Genomic DNA, 26,331 nt, shown 5'->3' on the forward strand with positions numbered 1-26,331 from the left:
GGCTGAGGTAGTCGCAGGATTTGCTAATCAGACTTGATCTGATAGGAAATGTGAGTTCTTCAGACTTTCTCATGACAAAAATTAGTGGCAAAAAAACTAACAAAATACTGCTCTATGCTTTTCCTTGTCACTTAGATTTATGAAATCAACTTTGAAATAAATGTTGTGTTGACAGAACACATTTAATGTCAAGGCACCTCCATGCTTTCTATAGGTACTGCTAATCAGAAAAGAGAGAGGTCAGGCTCTTTTCCCGTAGCTATGTCTCAGACTCTTGAAAGAGGAATCAGTCCCACGCCTTGATTTAAAATAGATCTTTCGTCAGACCTCTTGAGCAACATCAAGACCTCATCTTGAACATAAATTACCAAAAGGTAACTATTTTAGAAGCTGCCTCCAGCAGATTTGCAGATCTCAGCTGCTTTTTAGTGAATGAGTATACTTTCTATATTTCTGTGAAAAGGAAGAAGTTAATTTTATAAATCTGGTAACCCTGATGGAGAAATGATTCCTTTGATCTCCTTCAGAAAGCTTTGAGATCTGCTAAACTCCTCACTTAAACTCCTCACTCCCTCTGGAAGGGCTGATAAAGGAAGACCCAATCAGTCAATCAATCAATCAATCAATCAGTCAGGTTTTAACTCCCTACTTCTTTCCATCCTCTGTAATATAAAGTGATATCACATCTTTCATAATGGAAAATCATCATGATCTGACACACTTTGACTTCCCCTCGTGCAAAGCAAAAGGATAATCTGGAGCAATCAGCTGATACTGACTTGTGTGTTATGACAGGGTATAACGTTCAGAGTACCACGTGCATGACATGAATGGAACCAACCATTTTTCATGAGACATTTTGTTTCACAAAGCAGGGTGCAGCTGAAACCCAGCAGTACTGTGGAAACTTATACAAGACAGTGAAAGCGGTTTTGTAGCAATAATCAAAGTTTCAACTGATGTGAAGTGGCTTTGTGTTAATGTGACTATCTGAGTAATAATTTTGGCCAGTACCTCTGAATCTTTCTTAATCAAGAATGGCCTTTCCATTTTTTTTATTTCTAACCAAGATTCAATGATTCATTGAAAATTTGGACTCTTTGCAAAGAGCTGGAGGTTTTCCTCACCAAACCTGAGACCACCGTATCCAAATATAAGGAAGCAAACTTAAGGATCATTGAGATGATTTTGGTGAAACTCATTGAGTCATGTATCTATAGAGAACAGCAGGATTTCTTCCCATAGCAGACAGGTTCTGGCTTTGCTAAGGCTTCTGCTGTTGAAGCTGGGCTACTAAGCAGGATGGTTTGTGAGATGATGAGAGAATTAGCAAGTGGTAACATCATTTTAAACTCTGGGTTTGATAATTTGGCTTTTAAATATGCATTGTCTAATTCTTCTTCTGCTCATCATCAGTGATTTTGAAATATTTTTTTTATTTTTTGTTAGAACTATATTGGAGATAAAAAATTAGCTTATCTCTGTGAAGTGACTTACTTGTGCATGAGGTGAATCTGAAATAACTATTGACTTGTAATTCAGCAACAGAACAGATGAGAACAGGGGCTATCCACTCCACCTGTTTGGACAAGAGCGTTCTTTTGACACATGTAATGTGTACAGGAAAGTTTGCAATGTGAAACTGGAGGAAAAAACCAAACATCTGTAATCCCATTGTTGAAGTAGGGTCATAGAGTTCAAGAGAGTGTTTGGCATGTGTGGTGATGAAAAAATAAGCTTTGTAGAATGAACCTCTTGTGACATATGAAAATATTCTCTCCTCACATTCCTTTTTCATGACTTCCACTGTTAGCTCCCGGAACTGTAATGCAGTGCAGAGCATTAGCCTTGTAGAAGGACTTGGACCTTAAATGATCCATACTTGTTATGGTTTGAGGCTGGATGCCTTTAAGAACAACAGAATTCCTTAAGGTCTTCCAGGAGGGACTAGATGGACCCAGGAAATTGTAACTTTGTTATCACATCCCATAATTCTGCGATGTCTATATAAACTGGCTGCAGAGTCAGTTTCTCCCCCTTTCCCCTCTCTCTGCTCCTGGGAATATGCGGTCTGTTACTCCCATGTGGAGCAGGTTTGAAGCCTTGGGGAGCAAGGAGGAAAACTGAGAGTAGTTTTTGCTCTGTCAGTTGAAAATGTAAAGGTGGAATAAAGAGATGCCAGTTTGACTCAGCTGGCCTGTGCAGTGTGTGCACAAGCACTCTTAGCTTGGCAAGAGAGGCAGAACAGGTAGTAAACATGAGGCTTCATAATGCCTGTCTGGTTTGGCTCAAGTATGGGCAAAACAAGCACACTTCCAAAGTAAGTGCCACTTGCCAACTTCAGCAAATCTTAGAGAGTGTGTGGTAAGTTCTCCCTACACTGTCTAAAGCTAACTAATACAAAGAATGTAAAAAGTCATGCAATGAGAAAAACTGTTTGGTGTAATTAAGTGAGTAAAAGTGAAAAGAAGAACAACTGGCATAAATGGAAGTGTAAATCCGAGAAACCACTTATCAACATTTCGAAACATCTGGTACCAACCATATTGAAACTGGAGCTACTGGAATTTTTTGGCTGTTCTTCCTAATTTTTTTTCCTTCTTCACATGGTGAACAGTCTGAAGAAAAGTATGTTATTGTGGAGGTGTAGTGCTTTATCAAGCAGGCTCAGCCTCACCAAGCCCTCAGGCCTGGCAGAATGAAAGATAACATGCGTGGCTCTGAACTGGTGAAGGTGAACTGTAACATGCCCAGCTGGACCTTGGACAAAGCAGAACACCCACAGGTTGTTTTCAGACAGTGGGGACAGAGCCTGGGGTGCCTGTATGCCTCTGTCTGGCAAGCTGGTGACAGGATGCTCACCAAAACAGGAGGTAGCAGTGGCATTGTGTAATGGCATGATTTCTCTCAATAGCTAATCCCTGCACCAGAAGGCAGGGAAGATAGTTAGAATGATTTCTTAGATATGCTTTTTTATCTTTTAGCCAGGGCAGATGCTCTCCAGCTGCTCTGTTGAATTCAGCAGTGCCTGTCCCTCTGCACTGAGGTAGCCTTGGTCTGCCCATGGGTGGATACCTGCACCCTGCTTGTACTGACTTGCTAAAACAAACTAGTAGGGAAATTCTCAGAATTAATCCAGGTGGATAAGGTAATGGACCTAAACATAACCTTCTTTGAAATGTATCCTTTGATATATTAACTGCTTGAGATATACTTATCTGTATCCCATCCAGATTAATCTGCCTCCTACTCATATCAGATAAAAGCAGTGATTTGCTCTAGTTTTTGTGTTGCAATGACTTGCCAGGATGACATACCAACCATTCATAATGGACAGGTAGAAAGTGGGTTTAACCCTTTTGGATTATTGTTGTGTGGTTTTGGAAAAACACCAGCACAATACTTTCCATGTTCTGAGGAAGGGAAATACTTACAAATTCTGGGCTTCATCTGGAATCTTAAAAAACAAAAGCAAACACAAACAAACCAACCCCCAGACAAAACAAAGAAACAAACAAAAAATAGAACACAATCAAACAAACAAAACCACAAGAATTTTCCCCAAAGAAAATAGATTCCTGACAATATTGGATAAACAGAACAAAATCACTGGATGGAGGATGAGAGTTGTGCTCTGCCATTCCAATATGGGGTAGAAAAAGAACCCAACAGTGAGTGCAAGCTAGGAAAATGTGTTCTGGTACGAGCAGCTTGTAAACCCAAGGCAGATGTGATAATTGTATGAGCAATAGGCACAGCAGAGTAACACCAGTATGTACTGGGATAGTACAGACTATCAGGCATTGGAATAGGTTGACCAAGTGCGTGGACATGGCACGTTGGGACATGGTTTAATGGGCATGGTGGTGTTAGGTTGATGGTTGGACTCGATGATCTTAGAAGTCTTTTTCAACTGAAACAATTCTATGATTCTACAGGCCGGCTGCGCTTTGCTTTTTTGACTTTTCTTCCTCACCTTAGAATCGTGAGAAACGGCCCATTTGCAGGCAAGGAGCCTGATTTTTTTGTAGCCCCTCTACAAGGGCTTTGTGGCGCAGCAAGACAAGGCGTGGCGGTGAGCTTTGTAGACGTGTCAGAACCCAGCCGATAAACAGAGCTTCAGCCAGCTCGCGCCGGGCCCGCCCGCGGCAGCCAGGGAGCAGCGGCGCATCCTCTCGCCGGGCTCCCCACGCGGGGCGGCTGCCGGGCAGGGCCAGCACCGCTCCGCCCGAGGGGCCGGACCGAGCTCTATAAAGGCGGTGCCGGGAGAGCTACCGGCGCTGACGCTTTGCTCCTTTCTCCCTAGCATGGCTCCTGACAGGTCCCCGTCGGTGTTCGCCGATGCCGGGCGGCAGAGCGGGTTGCAGGTGTGGCGGGTTGAGCAGCTGGAGCTGGTGCCGGTGCCGCCCAGCCGCCACGGAGACTTCTTCGTGGGGGACGCGTACCTAGTGCTCCACACCGTCCGCCGCGGCGCCGACGCCGCTTACCGCCTGCACTACTGGCTCGGTAGGCAGCGGGGCGATGGGGCTCCTGCGCTGGCTGAAGGTTCTTGGGACTTCGCTGGCCAGCGGGGCACCGGGAGCTGAACTTTACTGCCTTTTCAGCAGGAAAGTGTGTGAAGCTCCCGAGTTGAGGCACTTTTGAGAGCAGCAGCCCACGACCGGGGCCATGCCAAGCGCCTCTGCTTCTTGAGGGGCTGTGGGGATGGACAAATGGGGCTTGACAGAAAGGTGGATATTGGCTTGCTTTAGGATGTTAGTTTGGAGGAGTGGTGAAGGGTTAAAGTCGAATCTTGTCTGCATCCAGTCGAGGTTACCAAGTGAAATCCTGCTTTCCTTCAGATGAGTTTTCTTGCTTTTTATTCCACTAGAACCAAAATTTGATCTCAGCAATCTCCCGGTGGCATTGTTGCACTGCTTTGTGTCCCGCTGTTGCCTTTTTTCAGCCGAATTCTGATGATATAGAGACTAGAGGGAAAGTTGCTAGGTTTTCTGTAAAAGCAACTGGGAACAGTGGAATTGGGCTGATGTCTCTTGCTTTCAACCTCAACTAGCACAGTGTTTGCAGTAAACTACAAGTCTGGCATAAGGATGCACTTTAGGTGACTTCCTTGTCTTTTGGAAGTTTCTTGAGATTTCCTGTACGGTCACCAAATCATCTGAGCACAGTGGTTGCTGCATAGCTGCCTGAAGTTCTTGTTCCATCACAAGTTTTCTGTTTGTAGACAATTATCTCAGTGAATGGACGTAAAAACTGGTGTATGTGTGTTAACATTAATGCATTTGAGTTGCTGTGGTTCTTGTTGTGCTTTTGGATGCATCGAAAAAGGACCACAGGTAAAACTGGGATTGTTTCTGTGTAAACGTTTGAAGCTTGTTTAGTTTTGCATGTGTTATGAGTTATCCAGCTGGCATGTGGGACAGTTTCTGACTCTGACAAGAAAATAACCATAGATAAACTTCTGGCAGATCTTTTCATGTCAATAATAGTGCTAAGTAATAGCAGAGTTTGACCTTGGATAAGACGTTAGAACAATGTATGTAGCAGTTAAGGTAGAGTAGATGCTTCCCAGGGAAAGATGTGAGGATTCTGGATAACTGGAAGTGAAGTCAAAACAGTGACTGATGTTTGCAGTAATTGTTGGATAAAGAGCTTTAGTTGTACATGCTAATGCACATCTCATGCTTGTACATGATTGTAAATGGTTTCAGGTAATCTGCACATATTGCTCTTACACAGCTGGCATGTTGGCAGCAAGGTGGCTAATTGCTGGGAGATCCTTTCCTGCTTGCGAGGGACTCCAATAGTGGGGAAGAGATGCTCAAATACTGCTGCAAGCTTAATAGCACCAAGAGACCAGAACTTCATACAAGGTGTATGGAGAAGGGCAGTCACACCTGGGGCAAGACTTTGAATAATTTTGGAGGTTTTGCTGACTGATTCTCACCACTGTTAGGTACATCAGATTTTACTCTCATGAGCAAAGGTTGTATAACCTGTGGACCAGGAAAACTGCAAAAGGGTCTTTCTGAAGACTTCCCATAAGATATCTCTGAACAGTTAGCAGTTAGCAGTCAGACTCTGGGATGGAAAGGACTCTTGTGAAAATAAATTGGTGGGAATCCTACAGATTTCAGCCTTTGATACTTAAAAGGGCCTTGCCATTTGGTAACACAGTGCTTCTGCTTGTCATCTGTGGCATGTGTTATTGCGTGGGCCTCATTTGATGGGCTCTGAGTCTGAACAGATTTCACCAAAAGCGACCCCAAATTCAGAATAAAAGCAGAGCATTGAATTTTCATATTATAGAGTGGCAGACTTCCTCCTAACAGTCAAGAGATTAGAAGGAGGTCTAGACCATGGGAGGACAGTCTAGGACCTTCATGTGCTGACAGTTTTGTGCTGTGACTAGCATTCTAGGGTTAAGCAGTTGTTCTATTGGTCCAAAGTTTCTTATGTGAAAGCCACTGTTACACCAAATATCTCACATATGGTGATGTGCTGTCCAGGTCAGGTAATTTCTGAATGAGCTAACTCGGGTGCTGCAATGATGTTGACTTGGCCAAGCAATTAATGTGGATCTGTGCTGTGGTAGCTGTATCCGTTTTTAACTTTGAGAGATCTTGGCTTGGGTGTCTGCACTGGCACTTGAGGGAGGTCTCAAGTAGCTAACCTACTAATCCAAAAGGAGTTGTCTCAACTCGAAACTATCACTAGTGGAAACAGCAGGCACCGTGCCAGTATGAGGCTACTTGTGGGAGTAAGGTTGGCTATACCTCACTTAGTATCTTTAATAAAATTATGCATGGTGTTTTTAAAGTAGGGATTAAATGATATGATCCAGTGTGTGAACCAAGGCCTAATCTGGTAATTTTTTTATTTTAATTTTTTTTCTTTTCTTATATGTTCTGACTTATTTATAGCTGTTTGGGCCTTAGATTATAAAGTAAATCTGTTTTTTATACGATCTTGAATAACCTACACTTGGATTGATTCTCTATTTTTTATTATAACAGGGTTCCACTGAGTGTTTTATTGCATAGCAGCTATAAGACTGAGCCCAGTAGTAGTTCTTATCTTTAATGCTGTTCCAAAACCATTTTTCTTTGACTCTTAACCCTATTGTGTAATTGCAAGCAATAAATCTGAAGGATCAGGTGCTAATTGATATAAATAACCCTATTTATAAAACAACAACCAAACAAACAAATAATAACCCCAACAACAACAAAACAAACAAAACCCACAAACAAACCAACCCCCAGAAAATTTTACTACCAATTTTAAGGGTGGTGCCCTGGTCTGAGAAAGCATATTGCCATGTAGCAATGCTGTCACTGAGTGATGGGGACCTTCTCATAGGCTTTTCTCTTGCATCTTTATTTTAGTAATTTTGTGTAGGCCTGCTCTTCTTTTCTCCATGCCTCTGCTGTTCTTTAGATCATTTCCCTGTGTTATCCTTGCTGCTTTCTGTAGGCTTCCCTTGCACAAGCACAAAAGCCATGATGGTGGCAGTGGTGACACTGCTCCTGAGAGAAACATGGTTGTTGGTGAGCAGAGGGGAGTAATCTTGTATTTGCACAGCTGGGCCATGAGTAGAAGACTCATTCTCCCTAAGAGAGGAGCTAGGCTAGTGATACCCTTAGGCATCCCTATTCTCCTTCTCCTATGCTTTATTCTTTCCTGTTACCTTACCAACAAGCTTCTAGTGACACCAGTGACTCACTACACTGTGAGCTGACATCACCACCTCTCTACACACTTTCCCTTCTCCCACAGCCTGAGAGAGGTACCTCTGCCCAGACTGCCTGGGGCTCTATACTGTTTTTGCACTCAGTCACCTAGAAGCAAAGAAATGGTTGATGTAAGAAGCTGCTCTTGAGTGCTGTTGCTAGTGTACCAGCAAATTTCTCTTCTTTAGAAAGAGAAAATAAAAAGTAAACGAAAAACCTCATTTTTGCTTAATCTTCAAGGTGCTTGAGAAACCTCTTTTTTTGAAACTCAATCTTGTACTCTTCCTGAAACAATCGAACTGCTGAAAATGACCATTAAAAATGTATGGGTCCATGCTAAAAGGTTGGTTTCAATATGCAGCCTACTTTGCAGTGTGGTTAAGATATCAACACACTACATAAGGGGGCCATTTTGCCCCAGTCCTGGGAAGAGGCTAATCTCTGGAAGGTATAAAACAAAGTATGACCTCATGAAGCAAATATCTGAGCCCCAAAGCTGCTTTTCTTTCTCCCAGCTGTACCAGGCAATCTAATAAAAGATACCTAAGCAAAATACCCTTGCTTGCATTATAACGTCAAGAGGACTGCTTTTGAATTACTTTAAATTGACAGCTGGGTGAGCTGCTTTTCAGCATAAATACATGCTTTACCATCTAATTAGTCGTTTGACATGACTTTCTTTTGTCTTTGCTCTTCAACTCAAAAGTCCAAAAATCATTACTGCAAACCCTTGCCATGCTTATTCCACTTAATTAAAATATTCTCTTGTTCAAAGAGGCTGAGAGATGACAAACTTGGCTATTTTTCACTCTTTTTGCTTATGAAGGTGGTTCTATGAGTACCTAAGAAATGGTCTGGGTGGTCACGCATTTGGTGATGAACAGGATTATGATGTACTGCTTTACTGCAACAAAAGCAGGCTGTACAACCTGTTGAAGACATTGCCTGGTTGTCACAAAAACTTCTCCAACAGAATTCAAAGTTATACTAGTACTTCATAAACATAACATTTCATCTTATTTCAGGGAAAGAATGTACCCAGGATGAAAGCACAGCTGCAGCTATCTTTGCTGTTCAACTGGATGACTACTTAGGAGGAAAGCCTGTCCAGAGCAGAGAAATTCAAGGATACGAGTCTACTGAATTTGTAGGCTACTTCAAAGGAGGAATCAAATACAAGGTAAAGAACCAGCTGTCAAAATGTATTCTAAAAAGATATGTAGTATAGTTCCACAAGTAAAAACAAGCGTTTTCCTTTGTAAATGGAAAAGTTTTGAAGTTATTTCTTAATGCTTTGTGGGTTTAGGTCTGAACTTCCTTACTTAAACTATAGCTGTCCCAGCACTTGTACAGAAAGAAGCAGTTTGTTTACTTATGATATGTGCAAACATTTCCCAGTGTGGTGTTTGTTGGGTTTTTTCCTTCTCCAAAATCAAGTTATCCTGAGATTCTATAACTGTGTATCTAAGGGAGTTCACAGCAGGGACTCTCCATGTTTGGGACCCACAAACACAGAAGTGCTGTGCTGTGGACTGAATCATTTTGTTCAAACTCAGAACCCAATATGCTTAGTAGTTAAAAACATGAATGAAGTAGAAAAAACCAAAAGCTCACTTTAGTCTAAAAATGGTGCTTTTGCAGTCCTACTGCAGGTTGGTTTGTTTTTTTCCTTTGAGGTAGATTAAAAAAAAAAATTCCCAAATACTTCTAATGAAAACTTTATCTTTTAAAAAGCTGTAGTGTCAGCTTTCTCATGTTATTTCCAGAAGCTGAATTTTGGGAAAGAATTTTGGTTTAGGGACATATGTGGGATTTGTTTTAAAGGAAAAAATACTCTCTCTCCAGAGAATCTCCCCATAGTAGGAGTTCTGGGAGCCATCATGTAAGAGAGCTTGGCAGTAATCTGCCCCCCAACTTACTATTTTTTTTTCCAGTTTCTAGTCAAACCCAAGGTCTGGGTCTCCTGAAGGACTGGAGAACACTGCCTCACAGAGGCAGACAGCCAAGACAGCTTACAGGCAAAAGTTGTGCTGAAACTTACACTTTATAGGTTGTCAGCCAACAGTTTGGTCTCACTTTCCTGTTTTGTACTCACTGCTAGGTTGCCTCCTGAGTTGCAAATACTAATTTCAGAAAATGACAGAGCTGCTGTGTATCTCTGTGCATATAACCAGGCACTAAAGCCACCAAGACCTCTGGGATTAAAGGAGGTTGGGAAAACTCACATAGAGGCACATCTGCCTGCTTTTCCTCAGTTGTTATTTGAAAATCTATTTTGTTCTAACTGTGGTTCAGTATTGCCTCATCTTCTGGATGATGTGAGAGAGTGCTGTAAATATGATGTTTTCCCTCTCCCCATTCATCTGAAAATCATTTGAAGCAAAGTGGTATCTGCTCCCTCAGATAAAATCTCACACCTGAGAGTTCAGCAGCAGCTGTGTTCCCCAGTGCTGTTTTTAGTATGTTGCTTTGGCTCACCTCTCCATGTTTTTCTTTTTTTCCCCTCCTAGCTCCTCATTTGTATCAAAATGGTAAGTATGCACCAATCAAGCTGAAATAAATCCTGCTGCTTTTTTTTTTTTTGTTTTATTCAGGCAGGTGGTGTTGCCTCTGGATTTAATCATGTTGTTACTAACGATCTGAGTGCCCAGAGGCTTCTGCACATCAAGGGACGGAGAGTTGTAAGAGCCACAGAAGTCCCCCTGGCTTGGACCAGCTTCAACAAAGGAGATTGCTTCATTATTGACCTGGGAACTGTAAGTCTTTTGTAGAGCAAAATACACTGAAAAATAAGAGACATAGCATCCTTTCTAAGGCCTGAATCATCCCTAGAATACACAACTAACTTTGTCATTCACTCAAACTAACAAAAAATCTGCTTTAGAAAATCAGTTTTAGTGTCACAACACTCTGAAGGTTCAAAGCTACCCTAAGTGTTTTCTGAAGCATGCACAGATGATCCTTCAGGAAACAGTTATCTTTCCCACCCAAGGCATTGGGATTTTTTTTTTTACTACTGATATTTGAACCTTAAGCTGTTCACAGGAAGTCCTAACACTGTACCAACTGAATGGGATTAGTGCTGTGCTTCAGAGCAGAACACAGATTGGACCTTTCTCCTAAGAGCATTTTTCCATATTCATGAAACTTTGATTGTGACAATTCACCCTAAGGAAACAGCTGCAAAAGAAGTCATCATAATAAACTTGTTATACAATGTGTTATGAAACTACTTGAGTATTTAAAGATATTACTTAAGAAGCAATCCCATGCTTGAAGGCTTTCTGATGAAAGCAAGTAGATTTGGCACAGAAGCACATGGACAGGTGAGAGAAGATAATTTTGCTTGCTTCACATGCCTTAGAGTACTGTCATCTTACTGTCAGAAAGTCTTAAAATGAACTCTGAAAGTAGCAGCTGGAATGTGGATCATGTTAGCAAGATTCTAGTTATCAGTTTGAAATTATTCCTATGCCCGATATGGTGGCACGTATAAAATTAGGAGCATGTGAATGAAAATAGTTTATCTGCAAGGCAGCATCTGCAGCTGGTCTCAACCATAGTGTTTCACAAGGAAGTGGTCAGTTACTTTAAGATTTCAGAGAAGAGTTCCCTGACCTATAGATAAAGGAGCTCTTCAGAACTCATGTTAAAAATGTGACTGTTTCTTCTGAAAAGCATCCTCTGGCATGGTAATTGAATCTTACTGGTATCAAGTAGCTGTAGTGATGGTCTGTTAGAGTTTTATAATATTTAGCAGCCTCAGATAGAAGAACAAGCAATGTTTTCCTTAACATTATCCCATTGCTCCTATGGCACTGTAGGCTAATCAGCTGAAGCAGCCAAGGGATCAGTATGTGAACATGAGTCTCAATGCCAATTTGTTTTAAGGATGCATAGAAGATTCACAGCCTGTGAGAGATGGGAAAGTTGGAAATGAACATTGATAGAAAATGCTGCTTTTGCTATCAGGCTGCCACAGGGCTTCAGTTTTCTGATTTGGAGTTAGCCTCCCATGTGGAGAGGTTCTAGCCTGTGGAACTGGGTGTACTCCATGAATTTGACTTGTCCTGAAACTTATTGTGTCACAATTACTCAGTTCAACTGAAGTAATCACTTGGCTTGCACTGCAGACATGGCGGTAACACTGATAAAATCAGCTATGGGTATCCAGTGATGTAACATGTATAGCTTGGGGTTCATTCCTTTCATGAGATTTCCTTAGAAGAGAGAACACTGGCATTAGGCCATTTAAATGCAGTGCAGCTTAAGAGTCTTGATTTCTAACACTGAACATACATCGTGGAGGTTTTTTTGTATAATACCACTCTGGTTTCACGTTTCCTGTTTGACAGGACAGAGGTCAAGCAGCAATGCAGCCCTGTGCCTTTGTAGGAAGAAAGATTAGATGTGAGTAACATCTAGATGTCTTCTTCACACTATGGGAAATGTCAAATTGCATGACTAAGAACAGTTCTTGATCTTTCTGTGTCAGTGGTATACGAGGGATGTGTTTTCTTCAGTGCATTAACGAACTAAGCACTCGAATTTATAGTAATTTGATCACAGATTATTCTGTAAAGCAGGCCTTTTTTTGCAGGAGATGAAAAGGCAATGTCTGACATACTTAACTAGAAGGATTGTGTAAGTCCAGTGAAGTGCCTACAGAGAAATAGGCGTGGTAGAAATTACACTGCCACACTGAAAATCTTGAGTGAGTTCTATAGAAACTCTATTTCAAGCTGAAATAACTGTATTTCAGATGGAAATTTTCAGTGTTAGTGGTCCATTGTAAATAGGTGAGCCTTTACAGAAGCTCTTAATTGAATTTAGGTAATTTGGCTCAAGTAATTCATTTTACTTAACTGAAATAAAATGAACCTTAAATAAAGTTGCTCTTGAGTCTTGGGATGTATTGCAAGGCACTCCTGAATCATTGTCTGAGAATAATGGGTAGTAATTGCATAAAATAATGAGCTCATGGTCAGTGCTTTTTATAATACCAAATTATTGTAGCATGTCAAGTAAGATGAATTTGCAAGGCTTACTTTCCCCACTCTCTTAACTAACCAGAATGATGGTCTCCATGGCACTGCAAAACCACTTGTGCAGTCCATTTCCTGTTACATTTTTATCAAGCCACTTATCTAATTTAATGAAAAAACCATTTCGATGTTCCCATTGAGCTTCATTACTGCAGTATTTTAAACCTATGGTTTGAGCAAAAAAAGGGAAAATTAAGAAGGGTAATAATGATCAAGAAAAATCATTATTGGTCACTGAAGTTCCCTTCCTGGTGATAATGCCTCAAGTAGAAAGCTCTTGTGTGCATTTCCAGCTAGCTTCACATATTTGCTCTTCAGGTTCTGATGGTAGCTTTACATCTAGATACTAAGCCACATTTGCAGCACTTCAAATACCCTCCTCAGGTCTTATCTTGTTTCTTTTGAACTATCTAAGCAGAAACAGAAAATAGCTGCAGAAGGCAGAGCAAACAGTGTCTTTGATATGAGAGAAGTCATTAGCTGTGGTTAATGCGCAGAGCCCTTTCAATTCCATCTTCTGGAATTGAATTCTGACATAAGCATTGTGATCACCACATTGATGTTCTGGTGGAATGAGTGACCCAGGAGGGTGTCTGGGGTGCCAGACTCTGATATTTGTTTACTTTCTACTAGGGATTTCCATGCAACTTGTAAGATGAACCTGAAAATTCAGGGAGCCTTTGGGGCAGGGGAGGCAAGACAAGTGCAGGGCAGTCACCGAGAAGGCTTTGCACAGGCCTGGAGTAAAGTGAACTTTACCTTACAAGGTCCTTCTTTTAGGGCATCCTGTCCTGGCATAGCTGTGCTTAAGCCCTCTTGGAAGCCATGGTTTCACATACTTCCCACCCTTTTGTTTTGGCTGGAGGATGTTGAGGTCTTCTTGGTGTCTGACCTGAGAGGCACGAGGACAGGTTTGGCAGTTCTTGGTGGCCATAAACTGTCTGGTTTTCCTCTGTTCTATTCCCTTTACCTCCAGATGCATCACCCGATCCTCCAGCCTCCTCCCCTTAGCCACATCCCTCTTTTTTATTTTTTTTTTTTATTACCAAGACAAATTCTCAAAACAGAGCACGAGAGGTTGTGGAAAATGACCATGAAAGGGAAGGAAGAAGATTAATCATTGTGGCATTCTGTAAATAGCAGACACTGGTTTCCAGGCTATTTTAGTATTAGTCAAATTCATATGCTAATATAGATTCATAGAATGGTTTAGGTTGGAAGAGACCTTAAAGGTCATCTAGTTCCAGCCCTCCTGCCATGGGCAGGGACACTTTCCACGAGACCAGGTTGCTCAAGGTCTCATCCAGCCTGGCCTTTTGAACGCTTCCAGGGAGGTGGCATCCCCAACCTCCCTGGGCAACCTGTTCCAGTGTGTCACCACCCTCACTGGAAAGAATTTATTCCCAATATCCAGTCTAAGTCTCCCTTCCTTAAGCTTCAATCTATTCCCTCTCATCCTATCACTACAAGCCCTTGTAAAAAGTCCCTTCCCTGCTTTCTTGTAGGTTACCTTCAGGTACTGGAAGGCTGCTCTAAGGTCTCCCCGTAGCTTTCTTGTCTCCAGGTTTAACAGCCCCAACTCTCTTAGCCTGTCCCCATAGTGGAAGTTCTTCAACCCTCTGATCATCTTTATAGCCCTCCTCTGAATGCACTCTAGTAGCTCCCTGTCCCTCTCACACTGGGAACACCAGAACTGGATGCAGTGCTCCAGATGGAGTCTCATGAGAGCAGAGTAGAGGGACAGAATCACCTCTGTTGTCTTGCTGGTCACACTTCTTTTGATGCAGCTCAGGATATGGTTATACATATAGCTTATATATGTATTTCCCAGAAGATGTGCTGAAGTCATTCATGTCTTTTGTCAGTTTTCTAAGTGGTTGGCTTAAAGTGGAAAGGAAAATTACTAGTATTGTGAAGCTCACCCTGCTTACACTGGTGATGTACAGAATGTGAATGTTGTGATTTGTTCATCATTTGACTAGTTATCCAAACATGGAGCAGAAGTGATGGGGAGTGGTAGTACAATAAAACAACATGAAGCGATCAGCTGGTTTTAGCTCAGTTTGGGAAGCTGTGCTGTGTGAAGTCCATCTGAAGCTGTATCCTTAGTGAGCAGCAAAAATAGTCTCTACACATTTGTTCAGACAGAGCTTTGTAAAATGTAAGACATTATTCTCTCTGGCTGACTTCCTTCTCGATGGGAGTCAGCAGCAATGCTACCAGCTAAGTGACTGCAGAGAGCTGTGTACCACAGCCTGGAAGGAATTAGGTGACAATTGTTAAAATAAAGGGAGAGGGAGATGTGTGATAAATGCCAAACAGTTTTGAGCTTGGGCCTGAATGAGGCTTGAGAGTTTTGTCACTACAAAGAAAGTTCTGCTAATGAAATGCTACCCTAATATCCAAGGGAAGAATGCAAATGGTGAGGTGATAACTGTATCTCAAGTTAAATGAAGACTGAAGGGAAACTGCACTCAGTTGTCCATACTTCCCATTCCTATAGTGGTGCTTAGAAACTGATTTATAAACAGCCAAGAGGCTGCTGGCTTGACGTTTAAGAGCCTGCTGTGTGCTTAAACACAATTCTTGTGCCATTCAGCAGTGTCTGTGCCTCTCAAGGGCTCCATGAATCGCAAGTGCAAATTATGATGTTAGGACTCGAAAGTATGGGAATGAATAAAGCTGCTGTGATCATGTATCTGTCAGTATGCTCCTACTTGAGCTTCTGCCATAATAGGCTTGTCAAAAGGAAAAAGATTGCTGTCTTGCACTAAAACATTAGAAAAAAACACATCAAGCAAGTATTTTATGACAGCTGCTTTTCATATAAACTGTTAATTTGCTGTAAGTTAAATTGTATTTACAAAAAGAAAATTAACTTCTGCTTTTTATCAGTAAAAGACCAAGAGATACTTGCTGTATGACCACGGGGTATGATTCAGCATCATGCTGCAGCCCTAAGCACTGTTGTAGTTTTGCTCACTTCTGTAATCTCCCTGCCTTCTTGCACTATCTTGTCTAGGTGGCTTTCCTTCAGTGAAACCAGTTCACCATCAGTATATTAATCACTTTGTTAAAGTCACTGTTTGGGTATAAACACCACTGGAAGAGCAGCTAATTGTACATTGGAGTACATCAGTCTAAGTTTCTCTTTCTGGCTGCTGTCCCTGGCACTAAAAACTGACTAGTCATGTCCTTTTACCATGCTTTTTATTCACGTTTCTCCTACAGCTAACCTCTTCCAGTTTCCCCCAGCTGAGAGTTTAAATTATCACTTGTGCTGTAGCAGGAAGTTGCTAAACAAGTAATAGAGCTTGAAGAACCGAGCTGCTTTTGTTCTTTATTAACTTAATGGACTTAGTAATAGGTTAAAACCATGGCTATGTGTGTGCACAGTGTATCTTAGTAAGCAAGCATCTCAGTTTCCTATAAATCTATGAACCAAGTATTTCTACAGCTGCAGAAGTGTAAACTCCAGCATTCTGGAGTCATCAGATTGTGGGGTGGGGGTGAAGTTAAGTTTGGTGGGATTTTTTCTTTTTTTTTTTTTTTCTTTCTGTGTCTGGTGGTGTTTGTTTTGTTGTTATGTTGTTGTTGTTTGGAGGGCTTTATTGTCTTTTGTTTGCTTGTGTTGGGATTTTGTTTTGGGGTTGGTTTGCTTATTTTCTTCCCTCTCCCAGTTCATTTAGATAGAGTATTCAGGGTATGAACCGGAAAGCTTCCCCTCATTCCCACTTCTATGCAGAAAACTGTTTGAAATAGAGACCATCATGAAAGCTTCAGGTGGACAGGACATAGATGTATACACAAGGATTTGGTTATTTTTCCTCCATGCTGTAGGAAATTCAGATGTTTTGCTGCTTGAGCTGCTGCTGGTTAGAATTCATATCTTCCTGGTACTCACCCTTTAATGCACTCTGGTATAGCAACAGCTATTCCTAAAATACACCAGCAAAACAGGTGTGAAAGGAAAAATGAATGCAGTAAGCGTATGACTGTGGTACATCTGACTTATTTTTGTTCTGGCAATTTGTTCCACTTCAATCAAGTGGAAGACATCAAGACTGGTTACAAAGACACCATTGTAATGACACCAGGGCCAGGCTCGTGGTAGCCTCAGCAACATTCTGGCTGAAGGAATTCAGTTTGTTTTGGATTATCAACACTCCACAGCTTTCAATGGTTCACTGTATTGCAATTTCAACAAATGTAAAAGGCAGATTTGATGAATATATAATTTTTTTAATCTTTCCTGCCTCTATGAAGAGTTCAACAGTCAAGACAGGAAAAAATATTGAATAATTTAAGCAGAAAAATATTTCCAGAAGCCTGTATGAACATGATCCCATCCAAATGCTGTTCTTAACATATATGTCAGTTCCTAAAAACCCCTGAATGTTAGTGAAGTGACAAAAAGTACTGTATCCTAATTATTTTTCAATTTTGTTTAGTTATTTTTTCCACCATTTGATTTTTTTCTTGATTTAGCACACTCCCCCCCCTCCCCCCCCTTAACAAAACCCAAAGACTCCACGCTCTTGCTTTAGGGCTTACTGTTTTATTTCCCCAAACTTGATGCTTTGATTACAAACACCAGCCTAATGTGTGTTTGTTTTACAAATACTTTTGTAGAAAACTGAAGCCATGGAAGCATTTCTGTTGTTTGCAATTAGTATAAAACCTCTTTTTTTTCCACGTCTGTTTGTATTTTGTATTGCCATTTTTTTCTTTGGTTTAAGAGGCTAGACTTTGACAAAGAACAGTTTCAGCCAAAAATGAACTCCTGCCTTATCAGAAAGCTCTTAATTAAAGGTCATGAAGAGAATGGAGTCTCAGCTGAGTGCATGCCAATTATTTTGATGGCAGCATGATAAGCTATGTATAAAAGCTTTGCCAGTATTCATGCCTGTTCAATCTGCCCCTAGCTTTGCTGTTTTTTTGTTTCCTACTTCCCAAGTATAAAAGATACCAAGCTAACAAGAAGCAGTATCCTTAGGTTGCTCACATGTGAGCACTTGGAATGAAGGCTTCTTTGAGCACTCCTGAGGCACAGCTCCTCTCATCCTGACCCACCTTTCTGCACTGACCTCATCAGCCTTTCTTCTACCTACCCACTGAAAGGCCACTACAGTGGCTCTCTGTGATGTGGTTGTTTGCCCAGGCTGTGATCTGCTTCTAATAACCAGATAGCAGCTAAACCTAAAACAGGAATTAAGGAGGTAATAACTTTATGAGACTTTTCTTGCTTTTAGCCCTTTTGTATGAGTTGGGGGGTTAAGGAGAACACAGTGTGGTGTTTCACATGAGTGAGCACTGGAGGGGTTTTTTTTGTTTGGGTTTTTTTATGTGCTAAACTGCTCTGCTTCATAGCCATGCCTCTGTACCCAGTGTTGTGGTTTAGAAGAACAGAAGACAGATCCTGACTGACATACGTTAAGTCAGAATAAGTTACATCATGTTGACCTAACAGGATCCACACTGTAGATTTAGCTGACTCTCAATTAAGAGTGGTAATTACTTTTTTTTTTAATTGAGGTGCAATTACATTCTAGGAGCATGTTCTGGTCTAGATGTGGGCAAAGGTGGACAGGTTTAAGGTGCCTCAGGGCCTGCCATCAAAGAACAGAAGCACACCAGCTTGTGATACTGGGCTTAAAGGCTTTCCTTAATGAAAGCTTAAATTTTTATTTTGATATTTTAAGATGAGTGAGATTTAATCTCTTAAACTTTTAACTGTTGTTTTCTAATAAAACGTGAATTTCACAACAAATCTGCTTCAAATCAGAGGAGTCTTGAAACCTATTGAAATAGCTTAGCTTTTCAATGTCTACAGTGCAAATCAGCAATTACAGTATGTGCCTGGAAATTACTAGGTATTTCAGCAAAGATATGGGTTTAAAACACTTGTGTGTTCAGGACAGAGAATCATAGAATTCTAGGGGTTGGAAGGGATCTCCAAAGATCGTCAAGTCCAACATCCTCACAAAGCAGGACCGCTAAGGGCAGGTCACACAGGAATGCATCTTAGTGAAGGAGACTCCACAACCATATATATGTGTGTATATATTATATATTTTATATATGTATGTTCTGAACTAGAACAAAACTGTGGGCTCTTCACAGACTTTGAATTGGCTTTTGCTTTCCTTGTCCTGGCTAAGAGTCACAGAAAAGACACCAAGATGCAGAATATATTTTCATTTGTCTCTGAAGTGAGCAGGCTGCCAGTTGAACGCAGAGGTGGCTATGAGTAAGAGAGGAAAAGTTGTTTTTATGTCACTTCTGAAGTAAACACATTTTTTGTTTGCTTTTCTGTCTCTTGCCTCTACATGTACTTTCACAATCTCCCTCCATACAGGGAAAAGTGCCAAGATGCTCTTACTCAGAGTTACTAAAGCCATGTGTAATCATCCTGCCACACACTTCTGTACACAAGCTAAACGTTGGGTCGTTTTTCATGTGCTGTAGGCATCTCATGTGACTTGCCTAAGGTCACTCTGCAGGCCAGAAGTCACCAGGAATAAAAGCAGTGAATCCTGCTATTTTATAACTAGGAAACTACACTGTGTCCCCAGAACATACAGGTGAGGAGAGACCTTGCGATGATCAGGGAGTGCATGGCACAGACCTGTTTTGCCTTCCTGACCTCCCTCGATCTCTGGGGTGCTTGTTGTCATTATTTCTGACAGCAGCTGAGGATGAGGAAACTTTAATTGTTCCACTGTATGCCAAAAGGTGTACTGACATCAACAGCCATTAAAGTCAGGTAGCAGAATGGCTCTCTTCCATAGCATCTCTCTCAAACTCTGTTAAAGAGATTAAAGGAAAAAAAAAAAAAAACCAACCCCCACATAAATACTGTTAGTACAAACTTCTGAAAATAAACTGGGCTTGGCATAGGAATTACTAATGAATGAAGTCCTTTTTTTTTTTTTGAGAGGAGTGAAGACTTGAAGTCTGTTTTCTATTTAATGGAAACATTTTTTTTTTGTCAACCTGCCAATTCAAAATAAAGCTAGCAAAACAAGCCTAAAAATAGTGAAGGTGTAGTACAGCTAAGAAATTGTGAAAGCCCTGAGTGAGCTAAAGTTAAAAAAACATATTATGGCCCTAGTTGAGTACTATATATATGTATCTATGTCTAAAAATAAATACATGCATAATAAGGTACATGCCAAAAGCTCAGTGGTCTGCTGGATGTGTTTAGATAACTAGCTGACTATTTCAGGTAAATGCACATCTAAATGTTAGCCTTGTCAAGAAATGGCTTTAACTTAAAAAAAAAATCTCTTTTCTTGCTTTAAATTGTTAAAAAACCCCAATCTGCCTAGAGGTTGAAATGGGCAAGTTGTATCAGGAAGTGAACTTCTAGATGTCTAGCTGAACTTCTACCATGAGGCCTCAAAATTAGATACATTTAAAAACAGAGAAGAGGATTTTACTTCAGAAGAGAAAATTAATTACATCTAAGTCCTTCAAAGCTTGCAGCACTGAATGCTTAAGACACTTGTTTAGTGCTCAGAATATTATGTATTATTTTATATTATATTGGTGCTCAGTAAAATATTATGGACTTTGGAACATTTTCATGACTTGTGGCTGCTCACTTCTGTTATGCAATATGTGCAGTTTAGTTTTCCAGGTTTTAATAAAGAATACTGTCTTTATTCTGTAGAGCTAAGAAGAATCAGATACTTGTTTTTCTAGCTTTTAAAAATCAAATTTTCCTTTTTAATACGTAGGGAAGCTGAAGCTATAGGAATGGTATGGCTCATCCACGTGAACTCCAGATCAAAAATGTGTTCAGACACTGATTGTTGATTCAAGGCTTGGTATTTTTATGTGGCAGGAGCAAACCTTACCACACAAGATTCGCAAGGTTACAGCTAACAGCATTTCATATTTATTTACTTCAAAGGATAAAAATATTTAGGCCACATTATTTTGTGAGACTTTTTTTGTAGTTTAAGAATGTGGACTCCATAGAGAAAATAATGAAGTCTGCAAATGAAAAACAAAACGAACAAATGCTGAAATACATTACTGTAGATTTTAAAAGGTTTTCCTTGTTCTTCAGGCTGCCTGGAAGCCTAGGGCCAGTGGATTGTAGGAGAGCTCAGTTTAGCTGCTGAGATTGTGGGATGGCCAGGGTACACTGCTCAGTGGGACTCTTGGGAGATGCTAAGAAAAGAAAGTGTGAATTTATTGTCTGAGACGTAAAAGTCTTTGTAAATTGCAGTGTCATTGTAAGTCTCACACTATCCTTTGTGGTCAGTACAGCAAATACTATTCATTTTGTAGATGAGAATACTTGTTTGAGGTTCCATGGCCAGCTACCAAAAGACCCAGAGAAGGCTAACACATAGAACTGACACTGAACTTTTAACCTTTCCAGACAAGTAGTCTCCATGAATTGCAGCTTACATAGTGAGATAAGGCAATAGCTGCCTAACCCCTTCAACTAATTCTCTATATTTGTTTTCTTCCTCTTCCTTATTGCTTCTATAGGCTGCGGGAAATAAAGAATTCCTATTGCTGCTATATCTCTAGTGACTTCTGCTTTCTCAGAAAATTTTAAATAAGATCAATTAATAGGAGGCAGGCCAAGAGAATGAGTAAGTTCAAATGCTGAGATTCTCAGAAACCAATGCAGTCTGTAATTTGGGATAGTCTCCCAAACTTTGGGAGAAGATGGATGAAGCAGTGTATGGCTATAATAACTGTATTTTTAAAAAAACCTACTCAAATTTAAGCTTTTGACTTTATGTACACTCAAGGTAGTCTTTCTTTAATTCTTTAGAAATTTCTGTTTCCTCTAGCATGCATGGGTGTTTTTCTGGGGAAATATCAAAAGTCACATTTAAGATAAGCTTCAGACCTGAAGCCCAGTGTGTCTCCAGATTCTGGATGCTTGGTAAGCCAACAGTATTTAAACCAGAACTTGAAAGCAGACTTTTTTTTTTTTCCTCCCTTGTCTTAAGTCTCCAGTCAAGTTGGTAAAGGCAAGCTGAAAACCTCACAGCTTTCATTGTGCAATATCTGCAAGTTGAAAAGGATCCAGTTCTGGGAATTTGTGTAATCCTGATGTAAGCTTAAAACTTTGTTTTGGAGGATGCTTACGAAGGGAACTTGGCTGTGTGATCGCTGGGTCTGGTGGTGTTTGTTTTTTTGTGTGTGTGCATTCAAGCTGGTGAAAAGTAAATATCAGAAGTTACTAGCACTGCTTGCATGCATCAGTGTTAGCTGTCTTCTAAAAGTGTGCATTTGCTAGTGCTGAGAAGCTGTACTTCATGTGTAAAAAATATATAGACATTGGCACTTCAGGACATGCACAGTGGAATAGTGGTGTTGGGTTGATGGTTGGACTTGATATCTTCAAGTGTTTTTCAAGCCAAAATGATCCTTTGATTCTGTCTCTCACATGTCTCAAGCCACCATTTCAAGTGCTATTAAATAATGATAGTGGACACTAGAAATAGCTTACAATTTTATTTTTTTTTTAATGAAGCAGGTTTTCATCCAAAATCTAAGTTTTATACAGCTGTATGCACATCATAAAACTAAGACCACTCAGTGAGAGCTGATTAAATCCTTATTATTTGCATTGTAGGTGAACACAAACCAGTTCAGCATTTTTTAAAGTTAAAAATTACTGTGTACCTTTATTGCTGTACTATTTGGGCTATTTGGTAGAATCATGTGAAGAATAATCAAATTAGATGATTAATTTCTTTTGACTAGCTCCTTCCCACTCAGCCTCTAGCACTCTGCAGTTTATGTTGTGCCTCGTCTTAGCAATTTCCATCAAGACTGAAATCTACCATCTCTATTCTGAAATGCATTGCATGTGGGATGAATAATGGGACTTGCCAGCACTGGAGGTCCTTGGTCTGTGATGTGAAGGGATTAGGTTACCTGTTTTAGGATGATTCTGGTGGTGTTCCTTCCTCAGAGGTGCCTTGGGAATGTGCTCCATTTTGGTTGAGTTGTGCTTTCCCTATCATGTGCAGGGCACAGCCATTCACTACCTATTCAACCAGATGAGAGGGAGTCCTGCTGCTTCAGTGTCTGAAGAGCTTCTTGTAAAGGTGGCAGTTATGACAGGATAGTTTGCTCCTAATTGATTCTTTTCCTGAATGGAAGTGTTTTTTACAGATGTGTCTGCTGTCTTTATTTGCTGAGGCAGGAAGGGGACCAGTTATATGTCAGTTTTCTGCTGGAGAGGAACTTGGTGATTTAACCAACCAGAAAACCTGTATTTCTGATCTGTGAATCTTTAGAAATAATTTATAAAGACATTTGTGATAACGTTTGGGAGGGCTTGCATTAATCTGAGGGTAATGAAATTTGATAATCAATAGACCAGCTGTACACTGAAGAGCCTTCCAGTGAGGAAGACTTTCTGTTGAAAACATGTACTCTGTTTGTGGTTTCAGAGAGTGCAGCAGAGAGTGTGATAAATATTCTGCAGAAAAAAAAGCCACCCAAATAAAAACTAGATTGGAAGATCTATGAGGGCAGTGCAACACTGGTATGGGCTGCCCAGGGAAGTGGTGGAGGCCCCATGGATACATTCAAAGTCAGGCTTGATGGGGCTCTGAGCAATCTGCTCTAGTTGGGGATGTCCCTGTTTACTACAGAGGGGATTGGATTAGGTGACCTTTAAAGGTCCTTTCCAGCCCAGTGCATTCTGTGATTCTATAATCTAACTTTACTTTTGAGTAGCACATGCAATCAAGATTTCCCTTGAGCTTTTGATAATACTTTATTTCTTGCCACAGATGAGACCCAGCACTGCTGAAGCAGCACAGAAGAGGAACTGCTAGATATAAAATAAAAATAATACGCAATAGTACATTTAGGAGCTTCAGGTTCTTTAGATAGCTGAAGATATCTCTGTATTTAGGGTAAAACTCAGACAAATCAAAACTAACCATTCTGAAATCAAATGAGATAATATGTGGATGCCACATTACATTTACTCAGTATCCTGAGTATTACAAATATCTGAAGTGACTTAGTAAATGTCTTCTGGAAAGTATTTCTGAAAGATGTCATTTCACTGATGTTCTGATGGCTTAGATCCAGCAAGATACTTGTATTACTAAAAACATTAATTTCAGAATTTTGCTCAGTGCTGTATCATGTTGCTAATGTGTGTGTGGTTTGAATCATTTTAGGAGATCTATCAGTGGTGTGGCTCATCGTGCAATAAATATGAGCGGCTGAAGGCTACTCAGGTTGCTGTTGGCATTCGGGACAACGAGCGAAATGGAAGGTCCAAATTAATTACTGTGGAAGAAGGGAGTGAACCAGACCAGCTCATAGAGGTACTGTAAATGCATGCCCATTACTGACATGGCTGTGAATAAAGTGGTCTTACATCTCAGGAACTAAACAGAATTGGGCTCAAAACTTATCTTCTTCAAGGATTCCAGAAAGTCAGATTTAGGTTCTGGTAGGCCAGTTTATATTTCTTTTCCCTCCTTATCCACAGATTCATAGAATTTATGGTTTAGGTTGGAAGGGACCTTAAAGATCATCTAGTTCCAGCCCTCCTGCCATGGGCAGGGACACTTTCCACTAGACCAGTGGCCTCATCCAACCTGGCCTTGAACAGCTCCAGGGAGGGGGTACCCACAACCTCCCTGGGCAACCTGCTCCAGTCTCACCACTCTCATTGTACAGAATTTCTTCCAGTCTGAATCTGCCTTCCTCAAGCTTCAATCCGTTCTCTCTCATCCTATCACTACAAGCCCTTGTAAAAAAGTCCCTTCCTAGCTTTTTTGTAGGTTTCCTTGAGGTACTGGAAGGCTGCTGTAAGGTCTTCCCAGAGCCTTCTTTTCTGCATGCTGATCAGCCCCAACTGTTGTAGCCTGGCCCTCCTCTGGACCTGCTGCAGCAGCTCCATGTCCCCCTTATGCTGGGGGCACCAGAATGGGACACAGTATTCCAGGTGGGGTCTCATGAGAGCAGAGTAGAGGAGCAGAATCACCTCTGTTGTCTTGCTGGTCACACTTCTTTTGATACAGCCCAGGACATGGTTGCCTTCCAGGCTGCAAGCACACATTGCTGGCTCATGTTGAGGTTTTCATCAACTAACACCTCCAAGTCCCCCTCCTCAAGAGTGCTCTCCAGCCACTCCTTGCCCAGCCTATGTTTGTTCTTGGGATTGCCCCAATCCAGGTGCAGGACCTTGCACTTGCCCAAGCCGTGTTAAATTTAGTGGGCAGTAGATTCTGAGTTTATCATCCGAGAATATTTTCTTCAATAACTAAATACTTGAGGTTTTTAAATTAGCTGTAGGGTGACTGAATTAACAACAGAGCTGTCTATCTCCTGCTCTGTATGGAGAAGGAGCAGCATCAAGGTGGAACAAACATGTAATTATAATGTCTAGGATGTAAACAAAAGTAGCAAAGTTCATGGAGATGCATGAGGCTGAGCATACTGCTTGTGCATCACCACTTCTACAACTCATGCACCTAGCCTCTAGTAACCCCACTGAGACCCTTCCTCATGTTTAGAAAGTTAACAATTTATTTTTAGTTTCAAACCATCACATCAAAAAACAGAATTCAGTTTTCAGAACTGAGCTGCAAAGAAATAAATATTCCCAACGTATGGAGTTTTCAGGTCTTGAAGAAAATATTGAGCACTGACTTGTCGGAGACTATCTACTAATAGAAGTATTGTCATGTGGCATGTTGTGATGTTTACTAAACAAAGCATTTTCCATTCATCTCCTAAAAGAGGGAAGAGAGAAGCAGGGTTGTAAAGAAGTGCTGAAATGTACAACTGAAAATGTACAACTCAAATATTAATTTATACTTCAGGTTAACTTCAGGAAGTGATGCTAATGGTGCATGAAGGTATGCCACTATTTTTCACAGTGCTTACGTTTGGTTTTGTCACATGGAGTGTAGTTAATAATTGCCTAAGCAGCAAAACTTGCCAGCTGCTGAGCCATCAGCCCTTGGCCATGTTATCTGTGGTGACACCTTGGGATGATCTGCCCATCTGCTTGCAAAGACATTTCATCTGTGAGTGTGAGCATGGATGTGGCTGTGCTTATAAGTAGGGCAAGTGGCACCCAGTGCACCCGACAGTTTTGAAGAGAAAAAAACCCTCAGTCCTCTGTCTGGCTTTTTAGTTTCTTGTACAGACTTTGCACACCAGCTCTGGTATGGCATATGTTTTACACCTAACTTTTATGGAAAGATCACAAGTTGACAATTAGAGCCCAACTTCCTGCTCCTTATTTCAGTCACGGTGTTGAGTTGCAGCCTGCTGCAGGCCATGGCTGGGTGGCACTAAGGAAACCTCCTGGCATGGTTCCCTGGCAGCAGCCTCCTACTGCCAAGCCCATCCTGGGATTGCTTCTCAAGGCTCTGCATGGGGCTTATGATAACTCACACATGAGTTGGGAGTACTGATCAGAACAGCTGCACTTTGCACCTCTTATCTGACTAAGGTCCAGATGCAAATGCAGTATTGGACTTCTGTGCCGCTGGAGCAAGGACATAGGCCCCTGGCAGGTTGTGAGTGGCAGG

At 41.0% G+C, this 26,331-nt stretch overlaps 1 protein-coding gene across 1 annotated transcript in view; it reads left to right on the top strand.

The window, feature by feature from the left end:
* The first annotated feature begins 4,307 nt into the window (after positions 1 to 4,307).
* The window catches only part of SCIN (scinderin), a 50,451-nt gene continuing 28,427 nt past the window's right edge, over positions 4,308 to 26,331 (top strand). The window contains exons 1-4 of the mRNA XM_054385185.1: positions 4,308 to 4,506; positions 8,759 to 8,913; positions 10,328 to 10,489; positions 23,959 to 24,108. Of these exons, the coding sequence (XP_054241160.1) occupies positions 4,308 to 4,506; positions 8,759 to 8,913; positions 10,328 to 10,489; positions 23,959 to 24,108 (666 nt within the window). The remainder of the gene's footprint in view (positions 4,507 to 8,758; positions 8,914 to 10,327; positions 10,490 to 23,958; positions 24,109 to 26,331) is intronic.

This window comes from Indicator indicator, chromosome 11 (assembly GCF_027791375.1).
Source record: "Indicator indicator isolate 239-I01 chromosome 11, UM_Iind_1.1, whole genome shotgun sequence".
Taxonomy (NCBI): domain Eukaryota; kingdom Metazoa; phylum Chordata; class Aves; order Piciformes; family Indicatoridae; genus Indicator; species Indicator indicator.